We start from the raw sequence: 22,847 nt of genomic DNA, 5'->3' as shown, positions 1-22,847 counted from the left end.
TGGGGATGGAGGGTAGCTCCAAAATGCACACTCTGGGACTGCAGAAATATAAGGACTCCATACATAAAACTTCTCACAGAAAGGACAGGAATTAAATTATCTTCCAGTGAGCCAGTGACAGCTGAAGAATTACAGTGGCCTGCTGTAGTAGTGGTACGGCCCAGCAGTGGATGTACTAGTTCAGGATTCCTGTGATCTGATCTCCACAGGCTGCCACATACTTCCCCTGTCTAGAAGACAGAAGTCTGGCAAAGCCACTTCTCCTTCTGGGCACTGCTTCTATAGCCTGGGGGTAATAACTCCTCTTTACCTCCTAAGGTTTCTGTTTTGGTTGGGTTTGCAAGGTGCTTAGTTATCCAAGTGTTGGCAGCCATAAAACATGGAGATCAATTGAAAACCCGTCAGTCAGAACTTGAAAACCCATCAGTCTCTGTATTCAGAGCTTTTTATTAAATTAAGAAGTAAAAAAAAAAGTGAGACAATATTGGCTTGAAGTCTGCTTGTCCTCTTTAGCATATTGCTGTGATTGTCCTGGAATACTTTTAGCCCGGCACACTGTACTTTATGGACATTACTGTAGAAATACTTGCTGAGAAAAGCTATTTTATTAATTGGGTATTCTCACTGTAAGTCATGTGATATCCCAGAAGACACTTTATAAATAAAGTGTATTTGCATCAGGAGTTTTTAAAGGTTCTCTATTTTACAAAATAATAGTTCACAGTGTAAACTAAATCCATTGAGGTGAAGCTTATCAGTTGAGCACTTAAATAAAATGAAATCAAATGCCATTTCCAGTGGAGAAAACAAATGCTTCTTATTTGGCATGATATTTTACATATCTATGTATCACTTTAAAGAAGGTAATTGATGATGTTCATCTTGTAGAAAAAATGAGTTTGCATGGCAAGAAATAAGCCTATATATCTGCCTCACTTGGACCAGTCCTTTCTATGTGAAATCTGAAGATTTTCATCTGCTTCCCAGAAAAAAATGCTGAATTCAGAAAATTAAAAATATCTAATTTTAGATTTCATTATATTTTTCAGATTTGTTACTCTTTGTGGCAATCACAAGAGTAGGGAAAGAAAAAAAAATTTAGGAGTGCCACAAAGAAAAACATTGGGTCAAACACATTAAGAAAAAAATTCATTTGAGCTGTTTTAAAAAGATAGAGAGCTAATGCCAATGCATATGATGCAACATTTAGATCTTCTTGTTAGTTAATAATATATTCATTTTTTTGGCTGATGGAATCACTCTTCTAAAGTGCACTTTGACTTTTTAAAAAATAACACAGCAGCTTCTTTCTTAACTCTTAGCTTACCACTTCACTAATTTATTTGAAGGCTTGGTGTATCTCTGAGAAATGCCACTTATTCAGAAAGTTCTTTATTTCTTTTTGAAGACTGGCAGTTTAGAGGATGTGAGCCTGTATCCTGTAGTTTAAAGCACAAATTTTTTTCAGATTTTACTCTGATTATGATTCAGTTCCACTTTAAAACTGACTCTTTTATTTCGCCTGTGAACGAAAATATAGCATTACGCAGAAAAGCTTTGCAACTCTTGAAACCCCATTCCCCACCCCCTTTTTTGTTACTGTTCCTTCTACAATATACAGAAGAGGGAAATTTAAAAAGGGGATTGCCCTGATAGTCATGAAACACAGGCAGGCACACTTAAGCTGCCTGTGCCCCAAGGCTTCTGCTAATTATTGTCAAATTTACCTCCATGTCTCCAAAGTAACAATTTTTGCTTGATTACATAAGGACACCTGTCCTCCTATTGATTTCTCCCTAAAATCTTATTGCTGCATCTGGTAGATACAGTCCTCAAATACTACTTTCTTAAAAATTTCTTGAAAATCAGCTGCTGGGTGAAGGATGGAGAGCCAGGCTAATGACACCACTGCAGAAAAGTCACCTGGGCTCAGTAGGTACCTGTTCTCTTTGGTAGAGTTTCCTTACAGGCCAAAAGACAGAGCAATCCCTCCAAACTGGCAACAACAACAACAACAACAACAACAACAACAACAACAACAAAAAAAAAAAAAAAAAAAAAAAAAAAAAGCTGTCTCTTTCTCAGTGATGGAGAAAGAGGCATGGAGAAGAAAAATATCAGGGCAATGGCTCAGATGATGGTGAGTGCTTTACGGTAACTGATCAGATAGAACCCATTCCACTGCAATAGGAAAAGGATATAGCTCTTCATACAGAAAGGCAAGGAAAAGTACTCTTCATTAATTCCATTACCTATGGTATAATTTGCTTAAAATAGGACTCAATGCATTATACCATAGTTAATAAGAGGGAAAAAGAACTAAAAAGAACACTAAATCTAGATTAGAGATTACATAGTTTCTCATTATTTAATCTACCTGTCAAAGACTGATGAGGTTTAGATTTTACTCTGGAGAATGCGAGATGATATTTTAGCATGTTTAATCACCACAGTGTTATCAAGAATCTTCACGGTTCCAAAATATTCATTAGATATCAGCGTTGTATAGGGGGTTAAGAAAAGTTTACGTAAGATCTAATTATTAACTCCAGTCAAACACAGCTTCCCTCCCCACTTCCTAAAACCACACTCATCTGCAGAAAGACCCATCAGGACATCTCCATACATCTTGAAGAGGAGAAATGGGGAGAGGAAGAGTCTTCACTTCTTCAGAATTTCAGATGTTGAAGAACAAAGGGTGAGATACAAACAAGAACAAATGGATTTAGTATGAGTTGAAATCTCACAACTCTTATTTATCTGGTTGTCTCCAGACTTCTCATTGGCACCATTTGCATGATAAGCAGCGGAAGTCTTCTTCTGTAACACTTGGGGAGTTATCTTTGGCTTGCTTTCATAGGTTTTTATGAGAAAAAATGTTGACTGAAATCTCATACCTATGCCAAAACCAACTTTCAGGATGTTCCATTTGAATAAACCCAGCTGGAAAATCACCTCTAAACAGGATCTTATTGAAACTCTGAAGCCTTTATCTGATAGGAGCTTTCTTAATAAGTTTTTTTTTTTTTTTAAATAAGACACTGAACTTGATGAAACTCAGAATATTTTTTGTCTAATAAAATATTGAATAATGTACAATCCTATACAATCTAATGGATGCTCAGGTAAAAAAAATTCTTATGCAAAAATGTTTCCCACATGCAATGCTTAGAAAACATAACTCAAAATTATATTAATTATCCTATAGTTTTCATAACAGAAACACCAATCTTTCTTTGTAGAGGTAATTCTTAGGTGAAATTAGGCATTGCCGGAAAATAGTCAAGCACAAAAATGAAAAGCTATGCCCTTGTTGCTCCATATTTGGAAAGCTGAACACTTTAGCATCAAACCCAATAGCTCTGAAAGCTGAATGGGTAGTTACGATATGGTACATAAAAAATAATCTAGGGACAATTCTTAAGAGTTTTTCAGTTCAGCACCTTTCTGTGGTTGTTTAGCTGGGAAAACATGACGATGGAAGGGATTGACTTGTGTTTCTTGAGATGTGTTTTTAAACATGGGAGTTGGGAAATACTCAAACCAAGGTTGTAAAATAAGACCAGATAATACTGAGAGCAAGAAAATACTGACCTGGGAAGTACTCCATAAATGGTAGGCTGCCTTCACAAAGCAAAGTGCATCAGTTTTATAACTCAGAACACTAAACAGTGACACCAAAGCTTCCAAACTGCAGGAAAAAAAGGTCTCTGTGGCAATTTTTCAGCATACAAACTAATAAAGAAACGCATACCTGGTGTTCAAAATTTTTACAGTCTTGCAGAGTACATTTTAGTTCCATTTGTGATCATCCCATAAACTGAAGAGTGTGTTCAGATCATGTTTTGATGGGCTGAATTCTAAATGCAAGGCCATGTTTCCACATTCTAACATAGTACAGTCAATGCAACTCAACTGTGCAAACAATATTTGAATGCCTCAAGGTTTTTGCTTCTTTATAAAGTGACTGTAAGAGGACAGCTTCCTATTTGAAGCTTTCATGGAGATGTATTCTGAATAGAAGAAGATACACAAAATCATAACAAGTTGTTACATGAAGAATTAGCTTTTCTCTATGCTTCAAAGTTAATGTGTAAACTTATTCTCAAAGCAACTGTTGTGATATCCTGAATGCATCTCTCCCTGTGAGGAAGTAATTTAAACTTGTATAGTAGCAGCAAATCCTAAGAAAGCATTAATGATGTTTCACCAGCGGAAAAAGGGTTTGAATCTGCTTTTCCATTGTTAGAGGCAAGACAAAGCCTCTGCTTTTCTTCAGTGCAGCAACCGCAGTCAAAAAACATACAGGGGTGCCATGTTTAGAGCACTGTCATTCAGTAAGATAATTTCCCGGTTTTTCTGAACAGAGTTTTTGTGCGTATAAAGAAAGCAGTTCTGTAAAGAAAGTCAGTGCTCCTTCCATTTAACAGCTCTATGTGCATACCAGAAATCTCTGCCAACTACTGTTCAATGTAATTAAATAATTAAAAAATATAAATATTCTGACTATTCACTAGCTGTTTTGTTTGGAGTCCAGCAAAAGAAGACAGACAGCCAACAGGGCCAAGAGATGAGAACACAGAGTATCCCCAACGAGGCCGCTGCCGCCTGCGTGAAACAGTGCAGGGATCAGTGCAGGGAGCATGCACTGTAATCCAATTAATTTTCTATTAAAGGACAGGTACAGAACAAGTTGCAGCTGCATGCAGGTCCTGTTTCATTCATCTTCTAGAATCTACATTTTAAAAGCATGGCTGCAGAAGCATGGAACATTTAAGGGAAAAATGCTGGATTTCCCAGTAAACCAGATATGTCACATTTTCTCAGGGAGGCAAGGCAGCAGTAATGCTGCTCCTGAATGGGAAAGCTGATTCTTCCCACAGCTGTATTGCTGTAGACTCTCTGCAGATCCAGGTAGGATACTCCTCCTGAATTCCCTGTTTTCATAGCTCTCCTCACACAGAAGGACAATAAATTTCTGTGTGTTCCCTGTTGCGTTGCTTCCCACACATCAAGAACCCCTGATCCATGGGCCTGATTAGGCAAGTGGTGTGTCTGGTTTCCATGAGGCACAAGCTGTGGAATCCTCAGAAACCAGGCCGAAACAGCACTGAAGCCAGACTTGTTTCAGGAAGGAGTCTGTTTTGAATTATGCTTCCTATTAGTGGTAGATTTAAAAATTAGGGAACTATGAGTAAATCTGGAACTTAACAAGGCTTAAAATAGGCCTGGGTCACAAATCTTGATGTGTGACGGGTTGGTCTTCACTGTAACAAGGAGGTCTTTAACACAAAAAGTAAGTAGAAAAAGAGTGACTCCAGAGTGACTGGAGTATGGGGGATGGGAAATAATAAAGGTAAATTATTTCTTCCCATCTTATGTTCTGAAACACAGGAAAAGTTTACACAAATGGTAAACATATGGAATAAATTATCAGGAGAGTGATCTCAAAACAAAGACTACAACAGAGTTCAAGTGACACATTTCTGGAACAGAAATGGATGGTGCCATAAAGTCAACACAAGAAAGTAGGATTATGATTAACCTGAAAAAGGGCAAGCAAATTAGACCAAGCCATTTTCCTATTCCTTATGGCAGCTTCCCAAGACCGCACATCTGAAATGTGTAATTTAACACAAGCCCAAAGAGCCTTCCTTGCCAACTACAGATAAATTAATCAAACATATTCTTGTACCAGATGAGTAGTAGGTATTTATACAAATAAAGAGGCATGATCTATTTATACACATATGCACCCAGATGCCTGTGTATGTTTATTATAGTTGAATTGAAATTAGATAACCAACACAAAAACCATTACACAACATTATACAGGTCAATTAGTTCACTGCTTGAGTTTCAGCCAGGCTGGCCATAAAGTCAGGTAATAAAGCTGCAATGCTTTGAAAACACAGATGTGTTTGAAATTAGTTGCTCCATGTGATTAAAAGAGATGTGAGAGGTCAGGAGAACAATATAACCTAACACCATGTCTACACTGCAGACTTCAGCAGCCACAGCTACACCAAGCAGAAGTAGGAAACTGTTTAATACCTGCCTGACACAGCCGTACCTCCAGCTGTGCCACAAGTATTAATGTAATTACGCTGGTATAAAGCTGAAATTTCATAAATGGAACTTCTTTTAATTGGTGTTTTTCCCATGCTGGTATGATATACAGATGTACTAACATAACCACAGCTCTAACACAAACACTTTCTGCAGCAATAACACAGATACAGCCAAAACCATCCAGGGCACAGAAACACATGCTAAGAGTTTACTTTGACTATTTCTACACTAAATATATTACATCACCAATGTGCTCCAAATACATACAACGAGGGATTTGTGGGAAAAACATACAAAAGCTGCCTCACAAGCAGCACTCCAGCGAAGCTGGCCCTTCCAGCAGCCCAGCTGTGTTGCTTAGCAACAGCATCTCTTTTTGCCGCTGCCCACACACCTGTGCTAACAGACACCAACACGAACGAGCCTGTTCACACTGCTTCAGTGATTTCCTCAAGTTCCACGGCTTGATTTTGCTTGATTTTGGGACACTGCCACAGGCACGAGGCTGGGCTGTGTAGGCTGCGGCTGTCTGCCGTGCTAAACCCTGACACTGGTAAGGACAGAAAGCCGAGAGGGACAACGTCGGCACCGCGCTCTGAACGAAAGATGGAAAGACGCCTGCAAGAAATTAGATCTCCACACCCACCGACCGAGCCCTGCCCGCCCTTGTGGGAGGAGGGGGGGACGCCAGGCCCTGGCTTAGTGGGCGGGACAATCACTGGGTCATTCTTATCGGGTCATTCTTATCCAATAGCCGACTTCTCGCGCCCTCCGGGGCGGAACGCGCTGGGGAGCGGGCGCCGAGCGCCACGTTTGGTCCTGGCGCGGGGCGGAGCGCGCGCTGCCCTCACGCAGGATGGCCGCCGGCAGCGGTCACGTGGGCGGCGGCGCCCTCACGGCGGGCTGGAGGGAGCACCCGCCCCCGCAGCATGAAGCACCGCCCAGTGCGGCGAAACCCCGCCCCAGCGCACCGAAGCACCGCCTTCGCGGCGGGAAGCCACGCCCCGGTGATGGTAAACTCCGCCCCCCCGCGGCTCGCGGCCGTGCCGCTACGGCCGGAGGGCGTGGCCTGCGCTTCCTCCCCGTCGGGGCCGGGCCGGTCCGGTGTGCGCCGTCGAGCCCAGCCCGCCGGGTATCCCCTGCCGCCCCCGCCGTCCGCACCATGTCCGACGCTCCCGCCGTCCCCGGGGACGTCTGCAGCCTCTTGGCAGGTGAGGGCAGGAGGGAGGGCTTCCTTCCCGGGGGGCGGGCGGAGGGGAGGCCGAGGGGGGCGGGCCGGTGGGAGGGTGACGGGCCGGGGGCGCCGGGGGCGTGCGAGGGCAGCAGCCCCTGGAGCCGCGGCGGAGCGCTCCTCGGTGGGCACTGGGCGATCGCTTCCACTGCACGGGTTCGGGGGTTCTGTCCTTCCCATCCCCCCAGTTCCTCCTCCCCGGCTACTTCCTCCCCCCGTGCCCGTCCGTGGGGAGCCGCGGCGCTCCGGCTCGCTTCCCCCTGGCAGGGAGGGAGGAGCGGGCCGGGCCCCGCAGCCCCCGTCCGCGCCCGGGAGCCGACACCGTCCCCCCGGCCGGGAGCGTTCGGGGCTGCGGGCGCCAGCCGGGGTGAGGTGTTCGGGGGCTCCCGCGGACAGGCGTGCGGGGCGTGTGACCGCCGAGCTATCCGGAGGAAGTGCCTGCCCTCGGGGTGTGCTGGCAGGGCAGAGTGCCCGCATCAGCCGAAAAAAAGTAGTGAACTTCCCCACTGAACAGCTGAGGAGCGGACGAAAGGGTTGCTGAATTGCTGGGGTATTGTCACATCAGTCACACACCTCTGACCGTGACTGGCCATGCTCTCAGGATGCGCTGGAGTGTGGGAGCGGGGTGGTTTCTCACCGTGAAAGTTTATATGTTAGCACGGAATTCCGAATGCTAGTGGCTATCTGTTACCTCAAAGAACTCGTATCTAATTTTTTTTTTTTGGTTGTTGTTGTTAATTAAAATAAATGGTATACTTAAAAGTTGGCTTTTCTGGTATTTTATCAAAAAGTTTGGTATCCTGAAACCATTTTAATTCCAGTGGGACTTTTCTGAGAACTTCTGTTTCTGCTGCAGGAACTTGTGTAGCTCTGACTTTGCCATTCAAATTAGCCATGCTTTTTGAAATCTTCCTTCTGGGGCCAAGCACTCAATTACATGGCTGGGCACCTGCCAGAGTCTAGTGCAGCTCATCACCTTTACAGACCATTCTTTTTTTTAACACTTTGACTGAAAGAGCTAATGCTTGAAACATTGCTCTCACCACATCTCATCTTCTGCCAACTGTCTGAAGTGTTTTCTAACTGCAGTTTTTATGTTACTTGCGTATCATACCATCTGTAGGTAAAATTTGCATGGAAGGCCACCAGGAAAAAAAAAAAAGCAAAGCTTCTCATGATTTCATATGATGGAATAGATTCTTAATCAGTTAGAAAAAATAATTACCCATAGAGAGCCTTTCTAAATATTGGTATTTTCTGTGGCAATACTGAATTCTGGAACTCATGGTCAGATGCAGGGCATATATGTTTGTTTTGATGCTAGTTTCACTGAGTGAAGCTCACCTTGAAACTCTTCAGTGTTTTAAGTGCTTTAAAATTTTTTTTGAGGGGAAGGATGTGATGGAGATGGGCTCATTTGAGATTTTGATTTCTTTCTCAGTCATGGTGCCTCATATACATGACTTGTCCTTCCTTCCTTCTTCCCATCTTTATTGAGTCTGCCATGGAAAGAGAGACAGAGAAGTTTGAATTTTGAGGTTAAACCAAGAACACCTATTTTTCCTCAAGATGTAATGTACTTTCAGAGTTGCTATGAGCAGCAGCCTAAGTTATATACAGGTATCTAATGTTTGTGGAGTATGTACAGCTTTAGCTTTTCTTGTTTCCTTTTGTGCTGTCTATAGAACTGAAGTTAAGAAGGCAATGGAATGATTTACCGATGATCTTTAAATATTTGTTTTATTATTACTGCATATAACTAATAGTTTGCAGCTTTTAATTGTTACCTTCAAGGTTAACCTTGTAAGGTTATACACTGTTAAAATTAAATAACCTGCTTATATTTGAAAAATAAATAATGGCATTACTTTTTACAGTTTGTGTTAAACTCTCTGTTTTAAGGTTATCAGTCAAGTGCATGGAAGTTAGAAATGAGAGTCATCCAGTAAACTTTAATCCAGTAAATGGTATGAGCAGTTCTTTCACTGATATGTGTAGGATCTCACAATCTTTTATGTAGGCTTCTTCTTTTTTTTTTATTTTGCTCAAGCTATTCCTGTAGTGAAGATGTATGGTTAATGGAGGAGGGAAGGGAGCTCTGTAATATCTTTGCTATTCATCAATAAACTGTTATACAATACAAAGACCACAGTTAGTAGATAGTTATTAATTTCTGCATGCTTTTCTTCGAGGGTGCTTTTTAATGTATTATTTTAATGGCACAGTTATTGATCCAGCACCTCTTTGAGATGAGGGAATATTGTTTTCCCATAGGTAAAATTAGTATAATAAACAAGATGTGATTGGGGTTGCAAAAAGTAATCAATGGTGGAGCAGAATTAGAATTCAAATTCACCTGCCTCCATGCTGTGCCGCTTTCTCCAGATAATAATATGAATTGGATGTCTGTGTTAGTGGCCATTACAAGTGCCAGGCACTTCTTCATATCAGGTTCAGTTGAGAACGTGCAGCTAATGGGTAGCGACAAGCACTGCATTTTGGTCTGGTGTTCGTGTAGCAGAGAGGCCCTCACAGGTGCAAAATCTCACAAATACTGTGCTCTTCTGCTCTTCCTCCTTTTCTTGCCCTTATTGCCTAAGATTTCTGACTTCTGCAACAAGTGGAGGAACAATCATATGGATTTCCTTATCCCTGCTTACCCTTGATTGATGGTTGGAGTATGTCCACCCACCATGCTGAACAAGTAGGGATCCTACTGGAAAACATACTAAGTGCTCCTGTAGTTAAACATGGCGATAATGGGAATAAACACACCAGGGGTTGAATTAAAGTTGCACAGGAAATTTTCTGACTTGTGAGTGCTTTACTTTGAACCTAAACAATATTATATCTTTAACACAAAAACAAATTCTGTCACACATGCTGGCAGGGTCATTATAGTTGCATATCAGTGGCGCTGAAATGTTCCAGGCAGAAGCACAGCTTGAGCTCAGGGCTAACTGCATTAGTAGGAAACAGGAGGAAGCCGTTTCTGTAAAGTTGAAGGGGAAAGGTCAGTGTGGCAATAGACTTATTGCAGAGGGTTATTGGGATTGCACAATCTTCTTCTCTGACTTGTTCAAGTGGTAGGAGGCATACACTGGAGACAGAAACAGGGTCCTCTGGTCATGAGTTGAACTCCTAGTAGGAGGAGAAAGTAAGCCTGTTGCTTACTTTCTTATCTCCCTCTTTACACCTTGGAGTAGTGTGGTAGTGTATGTAACTTCTTCATTCCCCACCCATGTCCCTGCGCTTACAGATGATGCTTGAGACAGTGGAACTTAGTGAAGGAAGCCCATCCCTGCTCTGCCTTTTCTTCTTTTGAAAAGGCCTCCTCTGTTGTGTTTCCATGATATTTTTGTGGGTGTCTGGCAAAGTGGAATGTTTCTCTTTTTTGTCCCCTCAAATTGTTGCTGGTTACATAGATTTTGGAGGCCTGCTCACATCTATTTTTCCTCAGTAAGTTTTGGCTTGTTCATAGCTGAGGAGGAGTTTGTGTCCTGGATTAGGGCAAATCTGGGAGAAAACCTCCAAAAGGGGGCCCCCCCAGAAAGCAAACCCACACGGCCCCTTCCCCTACCAGTTTGGGAAGGTTTCCTTGGAGAGAAGTGGAAAGAACCTGTTTATTTAACAGGCAAAACACCCCCAGCACACAAAATGAACAATACCAGATGACAACACTTTCACTGATCTGAAAATCACTGATCTGGTCATCTTGACTAGAAAAAAAATTCTTGAGATTTTTTCAGTAATAAAGATTTAGTTGAAGATAAGACTATTTTTTTCACAGCTTTTGGTGGTGTCATGATCATTAGATATGTGTATCATTATTTTTTCCCATTTGTGACACATGTGACTCTAGTATGGGTGATACTTCTTTGCCTTTTGTTCAGTTTTCCTTTTGCACTTGGCAGTATTTCTTGTTTGAATCTTCTGTATTTGTATTTTGAAAGTTACAAATACTTTCACTGTGAAAATGGGGTCAAATTTTCTCTAGTTTATATAGCCCATCCTAATACCATTTTCCTTGTTCTGTTAAGCAAAACCCCAAACCTAAATGGAAACGAGTGTTCTTGCCCTAAGGATCAATTCTACCCAGATATTATTCAGTTTGTTTAAATGCTTAGTTATATTGTCCAGATCACCTTTTTCTGTGTGATTCCTCTTATTTTTTTTTTTCAAAGTTATACTGTTTACCTACTTGTTTAGTTGTATCTTGGAAATAGCTTGCAGAGAATGTCAAGGCAAGAAATCTACAAGACATTGGATCCAGAGCATGAGTTGCTTACCTTTTGTTTTGGGACTATGCTGGTTATATTTACCCCAATTGCCAAAAAACAAACTGTCCATTTTCATTTTCCACGTCAGCTGTTCCTGGACTTTCTCCTTACATGTCTGTCATAGAAAAAGCCTTCTGGGCACAGTGTGGCTCTTCTTTATTGATTGGTTCGAATTTAAAAGCACACTGTTGTTTAAACTTTACTCTTTTTTGAAAGTATCATTTCCATGTTTCCAAGGCTTTAACAAATGCCAGTTCTTGCTGAAGAATCCATCTGTACAAGATAAACCAGGGGGCTTATTGTAGACATCTTTTAAGTAGACATGTATTTACAGCTTTGGTAGTATGTATGTGTTTCTGTAGTAATGGAGTAAGATTAGAAACAGTGAGGTGAAAAAAATGCACAGAGGGACTCCTGGTAAGAAATAACCTCCAGTGATTTGAAACATGGTTCAATTGTCTCTGCCATAAATTTGGGAATAAGTGTCATATATGGGTGATAAAAATGGCATAGGCTATTTTTTATATACTCATTATTCACTTAGTTTGTCTTTTTCAATTAACATGGAGTCTATCTTTCTCATCTGACTGGGTTTACGTTTCTTTCATAATCATATGTCAACAAACCACAATAGACACAGCATAATGTGGCATACAGTGTAAATCTTTAGGTTAATCCTTAACATTTTTTATTATAGTTCATTTGGAATCACTTTGTAACTTGATCATGATTTGTACTGGTGTGGTTTTTTTCATTATATGCTTAATATGTTACAGCTTCATCTTTTCTCACCTCTTTAATGTAGAGAGAGGATGCTCAACTACTCATCCAATGAGATTAGAGATAGATATATAACTATATATATATATAGTACTTTATTAAAATTTTTCTTTTTAAATCTTTTGAAAGACATGCCTTATTGATTTACTTAATTTGAGGAGTCTTAGCAATTTGTGTATACTTCTGCTTTTAAAATCACTAAACAAACTGTTGAGTGTCAACATTTTTCATCATACTTACTTTGTATGTGTCAACACAGCAATGTAACCTTGCTTCTGGGGATTTAAGGTACAGCAGTTTTTAAAGGCAGTCCTTTCTAGGACTTTGCACTACAAGGAATGCTCACCTTCTTGTTAGGCTGGATAAATGTGGTATTTTTAGACATCTTGAAGTTCAGTCACTTTTATTTTACATCATGTGTTCTGTTTCTGCTTAAGTGTATATACATTTAAAACACAATTTAGCAAACTCTGGAGAGAGACTTTAAAACATAGTTGCGAAGTCAGGGGGAGAGCAAAAGCAAAATCCTCCAATATTTCTTTATTTAAGAGAACAGGCAGTGACAGCTATTGCTTGGCAGTTTGTCTTCAGGCTTTTTCCCTATTAATGAATCGCATGACAACTTTGAAATCAAATTAATTAATTGCTTTCTGATGCCAGCCTGTGTAAAGCTGAAAGATACACGGCAGTCTGTTTAATATTGGTCACCTTTGGATAGTATGTGTGTAATAAACGTGCCTAGCTTGCAGCTATCTCCCAAAATTCTCTGGCCTGCCATTCCAAATTCTCTGGCTGGCAGCCGGCTGCTGGCTCTCAGGGTCCTTGAGGCGGAGGATAGAAAAGGCTGGTGGCTGCAGGAATTGCTCTGCTGAGCTGCTCTTGCCTTCTCCTGTGAGTGGCAGTACAACTGCCAGGTTATCCCCTGGAGTGTCCCTGGTCATATGCTGGGTGTGTGTCCAGCCTCCAAACCAGCCTGCTTTCTCCTTGGGCCGTGGGCCCTGCCATGTGCCTGGAGGTGCTCCAATCTCATTGCCACTTTCTGATTCTTGTCATTTGAATGGTGTCAACTCATCAGTTGATGTGTCCATGATGGAGTGATTAACTTCTTGATAATGTGATTGGATAACATTTTGGTTATCTGCTGGAGGAGGGGAGAAAGAACAACCTAGCACGTAGTCTTTGAGTGCCTCTGTGGGAATCTGCTTGGCCCACCCTGACAAAAAATTGAGGTAGTTCTGTCCTAAGTATCTTTGTTTATTAAGTGTGACTTGCATTTACAATATTAAATCCTGTAAACAACAAACGTGCTATGATTTGTTATGCTTAGCACTCCTTAACACAGTGCTTGCTTTGGGCTAGAAATTTACAATGTTCTTGAAAAATTCCATCTGTGTGGTTCCAGCCTTCATTAAAGAAAATAGCTCCAAAGGCTTTAAAACAATTAAAATCTTGCAGTGTTGTCTGTTTATAATCACTGAAGTAAAGAGAACCATAAACTGTTTTAACAATGAAATGCAAAATAAATCTTAGCTTTTCTGCTTGTAAAAGGACTGTAGATGAAAATGAAGTTACAATGGCTTTTAGTTCTGTGAACTTGCACTTAAGTTTTGAACTGTATGACCTGGTTGAAGTGGACAGAGCTAAACTGAGGTGTAACTTTCCTTTTGGGTCAGTTTGTAACCTGTATTGGCAGAGCAATTTGTGACTGATTTGTATCAATTATATATTTCAGTTTGGTAGCTTTTGTTCATTCTTGCAGGCAAATAATTTCTCTGGGATATGGTGCAAGCAAATTTAACATCACAAGCTTGAAGAAACAGAGCAACAAGTATGGCCATTTAAGATATCAAGCAGTCTAACACACAGGTTTAAGAGAAGAGGTGTTAAGTCGGTTTCCACTAAGTATTTTTCTTTTTTTGTTTTTGTTTTTGTTTATTTGTTTTTGTGTTTTTATTTTTTTTATTATTATTTTCAGTGGGAACAAGTAAATGTCTGCAATGTGTGATACTAAATAGCTGCTCAATTAGTTAGGAAAAATTTATGGGAATATGTCCTTTAGGTTTTTTTTCCCTCTGGGGTAACTGATTAGTTAAAGTGCTTTTAGACCAGAGATCTGTTCAAAGAGGTTTTCTTTTTGAAATGTATCTTTTATTCCTTTAAAAATTTCTTGATGGATCAGCTGCTGCTGAAGCATGAAACAGGTCTACACTGAAGTGCTTGTGAGGAGTCGTTTTGTTTTCTGAGTAGCATTAAACTAGTACAGGAGAGACCAAGTTGTGGATCATCCTGGAGAGGGGAGAGGAAGTATGTGACTAGAATAGTGGTGAGAAATGGGTACATTTTGCTGCTTGTCTTTGAAGTTTACTGTATTAAACTTGGATCTGCCATACTGAAGTCCCAAGTTCTGTTCTAATTCCTACATAAATCACTTTGTGGAAGGTCAGAGATACTACAGGAACATTTCCTTATGTTAAGGCAGTCCATATTCCTCTACAGTGTGAAAGTACAGGAAGTGAAGAGATGATCATAACTTAGATGACTTGCTGGCTTCTTGTCCAGAGAAGCTTAGGATGTTACTCATCTTCTGCATCTGGTACATTCTGGATGGATTTACAACAGTATATTAAAACAAGATATATAACATACTGTGTAACTCTGAGTAGATAAGAAATATATATGATACAGTAAAATGTAATTCTCAGGTAAACTGCTTCTTTAGCATCATGTGTGTGTCAGATCTGTCTTTGTATTTTGGGGTTGTGATGAATCAAGCCATATGGTATCTCTGGACATATGGAAGTAATAGTGTTCCATGATGAAAACAGTGCACCCTGACTGTGGGTACACCTAAGCTTGGAGAACTTGTTTCACATACTCCTGTGAGAGGGAAGCCATCCCAGGTATGTCTTCTGTGACTGCTGCTGTTTAGAAATGACAAACTTGTATATGCTTGCTCTCTTTCTGCCACTCTCCTCCAACTCTGCTTATACTGAGAGTAAATGGAGCATCTGCTTCTGCCCTGCTCTTCCGTGGTTGAAAATTCTCTATTATTTCTGCTTTTGAAGTCCAAGGTTCTCTGGAAAACAACAAAATCTGTCAGCAATGGAGTTGTTTTTGTGTCCACAGTCTATTTTAAGCCAGATTATTTTTATAATAATCAACTTGGTTTCTCTTCCCCACATACTCCTTAATTGTGTTATTTCAGTGTTTGTATTTGAATAAAGCTTTGACAGTCAGAATCTGAGACAGCAGAATTCTCACCTGGGTTGAGCTTTTCCAAGAAGTAAAGAAGCCTGCTGAGTTTAAATGAAGACTTCTGAATCCAAGTTTTGTGATTAATTAGTGTCCAAAGGTTACCGTGCGAGTATTGCTCCTGATTTATAAACATGACTAATTCCTCTAAAGTTTTGCATGTTGGTGCCTAGGTAGAACTTTGAAGCTGCTATCTAATTTTTAAAAGAAATAGATGAAAGTATGGAAAAATAAATATTTAATCAGGCTGTCTCTTTTCAAGTGAAAGCTAGTTTTGTGCTGGAAAATCCTGTTAGGTTTCATTGAGAGAAAAACTGTTGATTTGTTTTGAACTGTTTTGATTTTTGCTCTGAATAGCAAAAGTATCAGTTTTTTTGACCTTAGTTTTGTAGTTTGTCGATATCATTGGGTTCTGTGGGATCTCCTCTGCCAGCTTGATTGGCAATCATTGTAATTTACGAAGATGTGTACTTTTTCTATGGGTTTGGAAAAAATCCCTGCAGGCATTCTTGGTCTGCAGCATAGAGGCTGTTGGGGGTATGTCTGGAGGATGCATTAATACATGTTAAGTGTCTTTCCTTCTGTCCTTTTAAAGAAGGAATGCCACAGAACTGAGGGAAGGTCTCCCCCATTCAGGATTGCTTTGAAAAATGTAATGGGAAGATTCTCTGTCTTATGGAGAGAGGAGGATCAATGTCATTCTTCAGAACTCTAAAATACTGTAAAAAAATATTATTTTTGCTGCACTTGGTGAGGACAGTAATCTAAACATTTAAATAATAATCTAGTGAATTATTTGTAAAGAAGAACATTTTTGTAATAGCTGTGCTAGTTCTTAAAGGGTAACTTTTGACTTGTTTTCTTGCATCCTGTAATACAAAGGGTGATATGTTTCTGTTTTATAAAGAAAAAAGCAGGCAATTAAGTTTCTAATTTAGGAAATCTGCAGTAAATATTAATGTAAACTTTTGCAAGTAGACAGCTGTGTACTTAATTGGCTGTTATTTATGTTTCTGTATTGAAATGGTGTGGTGAATGCTTTGTGGGGTGCTCCCGGGACGAGTGGAGAGACAAGAATCTCAACTCCATGTTTCAGACGGCTGGTTTATTATATTATGATATATATTATATTAAAATACTACATTAAAACTATACTAAAAGAATAGAGAGAAAAGGATTTATCAGAAGGCTAGAAAGAACAGAGTGGAATGCATAACAAAATCTTGTGACTGCTCACAGCCTTGACACAGGTGGCTGTGATTGGTCATCAAATGAAAACAATCCACATGGACCAATCTAAGATGCACCTGTTGGTAAACAGTGTCCAGACCACATTCCACAGTCATCAGATAGTTAATTGTTTGCATTTCTTTTTTGAGGTTTCTCAGTTAGGAGAAAAATCCTAGCGAAGGATTTTTCTCTGTGACAAAAGGGAACGCCTCGTCTGATTGGAGAAGTTATAGGATTAAAATAGTACTATTCATATGCATTTGCATCTCTACAGAGAGAGCCAAGGTACAAATATGTGTCTGTGTGTGTGTCTGTGGGGGTGGGCAGGTGCTGTGAGAAGGTGTTTTGTTATCCACAAATGCTGTCTCTTATTCAATGAGCAATTGTTATCCATACAGGTGAGACATTTATGTTAACAAGCAGGATTTTTTGGTATTTCCCCTTTTCTGTTTTGGGGATAATTGTATGTTGATTGGTAAATATAAGAAACATCAAGTGTTGTTTTTGCCATTGTTTAGTCAATAATGAAAACGTACTCCTGAGGGAGTTACACTTCCACAAATTCAGTATGCTTCATTCTTTTTATCCTATGGAATTGATATTTACTATATTAAAAGAACTGTGGCAACTTTTATGGAATGCTTTGTTTCTACATGACTATATGAAAGTATAATCTGAGTAAGAATTAAAGCTTAGAATGCAGGCTAGAGCCTTAGTTTGTGATTCTACAAGTGGAGGTGTACTTAATTTGAAGTACACTGTTGAGCTTGACTCCTTTGATATGGTTAATTTGCTTACCTAATAGTTTTTAGGATTGCTTTGAATATGAGTCTTTAGTCAATCAGTGATTTCAGAGGCATTGTGGGAATACTTGAAAATACTGTAACCAGTAAGTGAGCTATATTAGTATCTGGGTAAGTGTTACTGCTGAAATAATAAATTACACAACCATCTTTGCAACTTGAACTACTGAAATAACATGGCAGTAATATATGCATAAAGGCTATTTCCATGTTTTAGCTTTGTCTTTTACTTTAGGTGATGGAAAGTAATTGTTATAGGACTGCAATTTATTAGGACTTACGTAGCTTAATTAAGTGAGCAAGAATCAAATGTCACCATAGGATTTGCTGTGCTAAGCATAAGTAGATAGAGAACAAATGTATCCCATTTAGAATCTGAGATGTCCGTTAACTGTGCTGTGAGTAGGGCTGAAAATAATTTTCTTTTTTTTTTTCACAGTAGTATCAGGACAAGCTCATTACAGCAGTTTTTTTTTCTTTTTTTGAGTTGTGTTTTTTTTCTTTATTTAGATATTGAAACATTTGTTTCCCAAACACTTAAAGGAGAAAATCTGTCTAAGAAAGCAAAAGAAGGAAGGGAAGTTCTTCTTAAGAAGATGAAGGCTATTAAGGCAAGGTAAGTGAACTTCATGGCTTTAATATGTTAGACAGTAACTTACTGATATCTTAAAGTTTTATGCAATCTTTTAATAAACATTAACTGTATTAACAATTAAAAATCAATTCAGGTCCTGATTAAAAAAAAAAAATGTATGGGTTCAAGTCTTGTCTTCTCAAAGCTGCTACAATTTAGTAAGAAATGGGATCAGAATGATTTGTCCCATTTGAATTGTTTAATATTCTGATTTCCTGATTTCAAACCTGATTTCAAACTAATTGGGCAGAGCTTGCCTTCACCTCTGCTTTGGTAAGATTCATTAAAACATGAGAAACAGAATGTACTGAGGATGAGAATGAGCTTCCTATCACCATACTCAGCTGGTGTGAGACAGCTGTGTGCTATCTCCTAAGCATTCCATTGATGGCATGCTTCTGCCTCTGTGGCAACTTGTTTATAATTTCAAGGACAGCACAGTCATCTGGTGAGGCCGCTAACTGGAGGGAGACAGGGGATGTGTCCCATAATCTTGTATTTGAAGTTTTGTGTTCTTTTCATTCAGGCTGTTAAGTGCTTAGGGAACTAGCTCTCTCTCATACTCTCTTTTAAGAAAGTAGTATTTTATCTATTTATTTTTTCTTTCCTGTGTTTTCCATTCTGGGTTATTGATTAACTGTGACTGTACAGCTGACTTGCAGATACAGTGCTACTGACTTTTTTCTTGACTGACTGATGCTTTCTTGGATGATGAAATATCAAAGAGAGGGAACCTGCATTTATGAGCATATTGACACTGAATCTTTTACTATTCATTTATGTGACCCCATGGTTTCACATCTTATTTTAATTTCTAATGTCTTCCTCATTTCCTGTAGTATTATTCACTGCTAACAGTGTTTTGCTTTTCATGCAGGCTACAAAATACATGCACATTTGTAATCTTCTTTGATTTTAACATCCCACATGTTGGGCTGTGTTGCTGCCACTTGCTACACTGGATTTCTTAGATCTGGCCTTTTATCTCTGTTTGCATTTCTCAGTTTCTTATCTCTAGACCATTCCTTTCTCTTCTGCTCATTTCTTGCCAACATCTCTTTATTGACTAAACTGATATCCTTACTACTGCTTATTGTTCATAAAGATGATCTTGGCAGCTGCATTTTATTTGCCAGTTAGTTCTTAGCCCATGAACGCTTCTTGAATACCATTCTGCATAACTCTATCCTGATAATTTGTCTGCATCATCAAACTGCATTCTGTGATTATTTTAGTTTCTGAAATACCAAGATTTAGCTCTGGAGAAACAGTATATGAAAGTATGTTTTCCCTCTGGGATGATAATTTTTTTTTTGTTTTCTAGGCATTATATAAGCTGAGATCTCCTTATTTGAAAAGAAATTCTTATTTAGGCATACTTTAGCTTTTATCTTTCTGGTTAATTATTAATGCATTTTCATTTGAATTTCTGTGAATCTACTGTAGCTATACCCACTATTTTTGATATTTTTTTTCTTTTGTTGCTTATTGAACTACTGGTTTATTTCAAAATATGTTTAATGGTTCTACTTGTGCACAAAAATTTTTGAAATTTGTTAACATTTAGAAGGTTTACTAAAATTATAGACGCTTTTGTGTGTTTTTATACCTTAAGATATCTGAGCAGATGTATGTTACTAGAAAAGGCTGCTCAGTCTGGAACTGGTTTTGTTCAAGTCAGCTGCAAAGGCACAAGGAATACTGAGTAAATACTTTAAGCCAAAGATAAAGACTTAGCATTTTCAAGGCAAACTTGCAGCGCTGAGTTTCGACCACAAAACTTGTTGAAAACTGGTTGCTGTTACATGACATGTCTTCGTGCCGTGGGTTTGCAAGTGTGCGTTGCTTTATGATGTTTCTTCTTCTTTTTTTTTTTCTGCAGCTATCCTCAAGAATTCCCGGAGAAAGGTGAGTCTCGTGCCCTTTTCCCCGCCGTTCCCGCCGCGGTGTTTTCCCGCTGCCGCGGCCGGCCGAGGCCGAGGGGACTGGCGCCCCCTGCTGCGGCTGGCGGGGAACAGCCGCCCGAGCGCCCGGGGCGCGCGTCCGCCGGGGCCGCCGCCGGCAGCGAGCGCAGCGCGGAGCGCTCGCTGACGGAAAGATCGGGCTAGAAATGTAGCTCAGGGTTTAATACATAATGGAGCTCCTTATGGAGCTTGTTTGTTATAAATTTAGTGTAAATGGAGCTTTGTTAGCAAGAGTGCAGCCTTGTGAAAGACCGTGTGATATGCTGGTTTTTTGTTTTTTTTTTTTTTTTTTTCCAGAGGGAGTGAATGCAAAGTAGCCTGCTTAGGAGACAAAATTTTAGCAGATATTACTTATTTCAGCCTTTTTTCTTAACGTTGCAAAAGTCTTCAATTCCATAGTGATGTTTCTTTAACCTTTTAATAGGATCATCTCGTGGCAATATGATATTGGCTTTCGATCCACACTGAATGAATGTTTTCATAGTGCAGCGGGAGCTCAGACCTTTAGCTGGAGAGGAGATGATTTAGTGTGCGAGTAATGAAAACTGAAGTGTGGGTTATCTATTGTCTTCTAGTGGAGTTTAAACAAAGCTGCAGAGTTCAGTTTAGAGAAGACTGAGGGATTTGTTGCTACAGTGTTCTGTTCTGTAACTAAACCTGGAAGGGCTCTTATTTCCATGATGCTAATTCTTGAGGTCATGACCCATAGCCTGTGGATGCTGGTATGAGGGTCACAGTGCGAGGTCAAAAAAGCCTATGCAAAGCTTCACTTTTTACAGTGGTTGAAGAGCTGTCTGTTTCTGGACAAGGAGGTTCAAATGTGTAGGCTGCAGCATGCCTCCTGAGAAAGTGAAAATATGTAAGTCATATTAGGCAAATAATGTTGTAACAAGGCACAACAAGTTCATACATTTCTTATGCCTGTTTAAATCAAGTTATGCAGCCATAACAGTTCAATTGAAAGGGACAGTGCAACTTGAAGCTTCCCAAAGATTCAAGATTGCCAAGATTCTGTAAACTCCAACTATGTGATTGTTTAAAAATTGTATTACAGTAATTTGCTATTTTTTTATATTGCAGCTCAGCACTGTTACAGAAGATAAAATGTAATTTTCCCCTTCTCCTCACTGTCCAACAGAACTGGCTGAGGGAAAGTAAAATGTTATTTTATTAAGAAAATTACTAACATGAAATTAGGCGGGGTGGTTGTTTCATTGCGAACCTATCTTACTTTGGGAGAGCATGTTTTTGAAGATTTAATAACTTCCTGAGGCTCTGACTGTGTAATACGTGTGAGAATTGCCTACAAAAAGCAGAGTTTGCATTTACTGCTTTGTGTAATTCGAAGGTCAAGAAAATTCTAGTCTATTTACTTTCTTCATTGGTAATTTGATTCAGAATTTCTTTTCCAGTTCAACAAATTATTAACAAAAATGAGATTTCATTATCTCTAGCAAAATGGATGATTTGATTTGTATAGTCTGTAATTGTTACTGCATAACTTGCTGTGATTTCTGTGAAAATTATATTCAGTCTTATTCTTTTTATTAGAGTACATTTGATTCTTAAGCAGGATATATTGCCTTGTAAAAAATTATTGTAATGTCTCTCTGGTTCAGGTCTTAGAACTGTGTAAAAATGCTGAGGCATCTGAACACTCACACCTTAGTTTTCTGTATTTTTCAATAGAATGAAAGTTATACCATTGTTTTCTGTAAGCAAGGATACATTTCTTGAAATTAATGTGCATTTGCTGCATGCGGGAGTATAAAAAACTTACAAGAAATCGGAGCCTGCACTTACTTGCAAATTATTTAAGGGAATGTGAATCAGTGGTATGAGTTGTTGGTGTAACGTCCAGAGTTCAAGAAGTGTGTGCTAAACTTTATTTGGTTGTGTCATTCTTACTTTAGGACTGTACAAATTAGGCGTGACTTTTGTAGGTGTAGAACAAAGGACTCACATGGAGATAAGCAGTCAGATTCTCGGCCAGCTCCTAGTGCAACAAAGCAGTGGCAGCAGCTGAGGGAGGTCAACTTTTGTGCCTATTTTCATACCTCTCTGCACACCTAGACATTTGAAAAATGGATAATTTGGAAAGCATTGAAAACTCAGAAGGCTGTGATGGTCAGTTCCACCCCCTCCAGAGAAAGAAGAAAGATGTCAACATATGAGGTGAAAAAAGGATAATATATTTTAGGAAAAAAAGGAGGGGTGGAAGCAGGAATTTGGAAACTACCCTGAAACAAGCTAGGAAGAATAAAAACTACTGTGTATATTTAAACTCCATATTTACTATTCTTGCTTTTGTGGTAGCAGTCACTCAATTTTTAAAATGTAAATAAAATAATCTCTGTTCTAGCTGAAAGGGAAGGTGAAGAACGGTACATGCTGTCATGGTATGTTATCATGATATAGTAGTTATACTACATCAGCTGTTTTCAGGAATCTTGTGAGTTGTGACCTGTCATCCTCTCAGAGACATCCAGAAGTATTTTTGGAGGCTGAAAGAAGTGGACTAACACTTTCAAAGTTCATATACTTCCTGTAGGACATAATGATACTTGACTCCGCTCTCTCAAATAGCATCTCCTTCAGCTT

At 39.4% G+C, this 22,847-nt stretch overlaps 1 protein-coding gene across 1 annotated transcript in view; it reads left to right on the top strand.

The window, feature by feature from the left end:
* Positions 1 to 7,008: 7,008 nt before the first annotated feature.
* SKAP2 (src kinase associated phosphoprotein 2) overlaps positions 7,009 to 22,847 on the top strand; it is a 120,924-nt gene continuing 105,085 nt past the window's right edge. The window contains exons 1-3 of the mRNA XM_041466591.1: positions 7,009 to 7,283; positions 18,159 to 18,264; positions 20,165 to 20,190. Coding sequence (XP_041322525.1) covers positions 7,235 to 7,283; positions 18,159 to 18,264; positions 20,165 to 20,190 — 181 coding nt within the window. The 5' untranslated portion in view covers positions 7,009 to 7,234. The remainder of the gene's footprint in view (positions 7,284 to 18,158; positions 18,265 to 20,164; positions 20,191 to 22,847) is intronic.

This window comes from Pyrgilauda ruficollis, unplaced genomic scaffold (genome assembly GCF_017590135.1).
Source record: "Pyrgilauda ruficollis isolate IOZ18807 unplaced genomic scaffold, ASM1759013v1 scaffold2, whole genome shotgun sequence".
NCBI classification, from domain to species: Eukaryota; Metazoa; Chordata; class Aves; order Passeriformes; family Passeridae; genus Pyrgilauda; species Pyrgilauda ruficollis.
The sequence above is the reverse complement of the archived record's forward strand: the minus strand, read 5'-3'. Positions and strand labels throughout refer to the sequence as shown.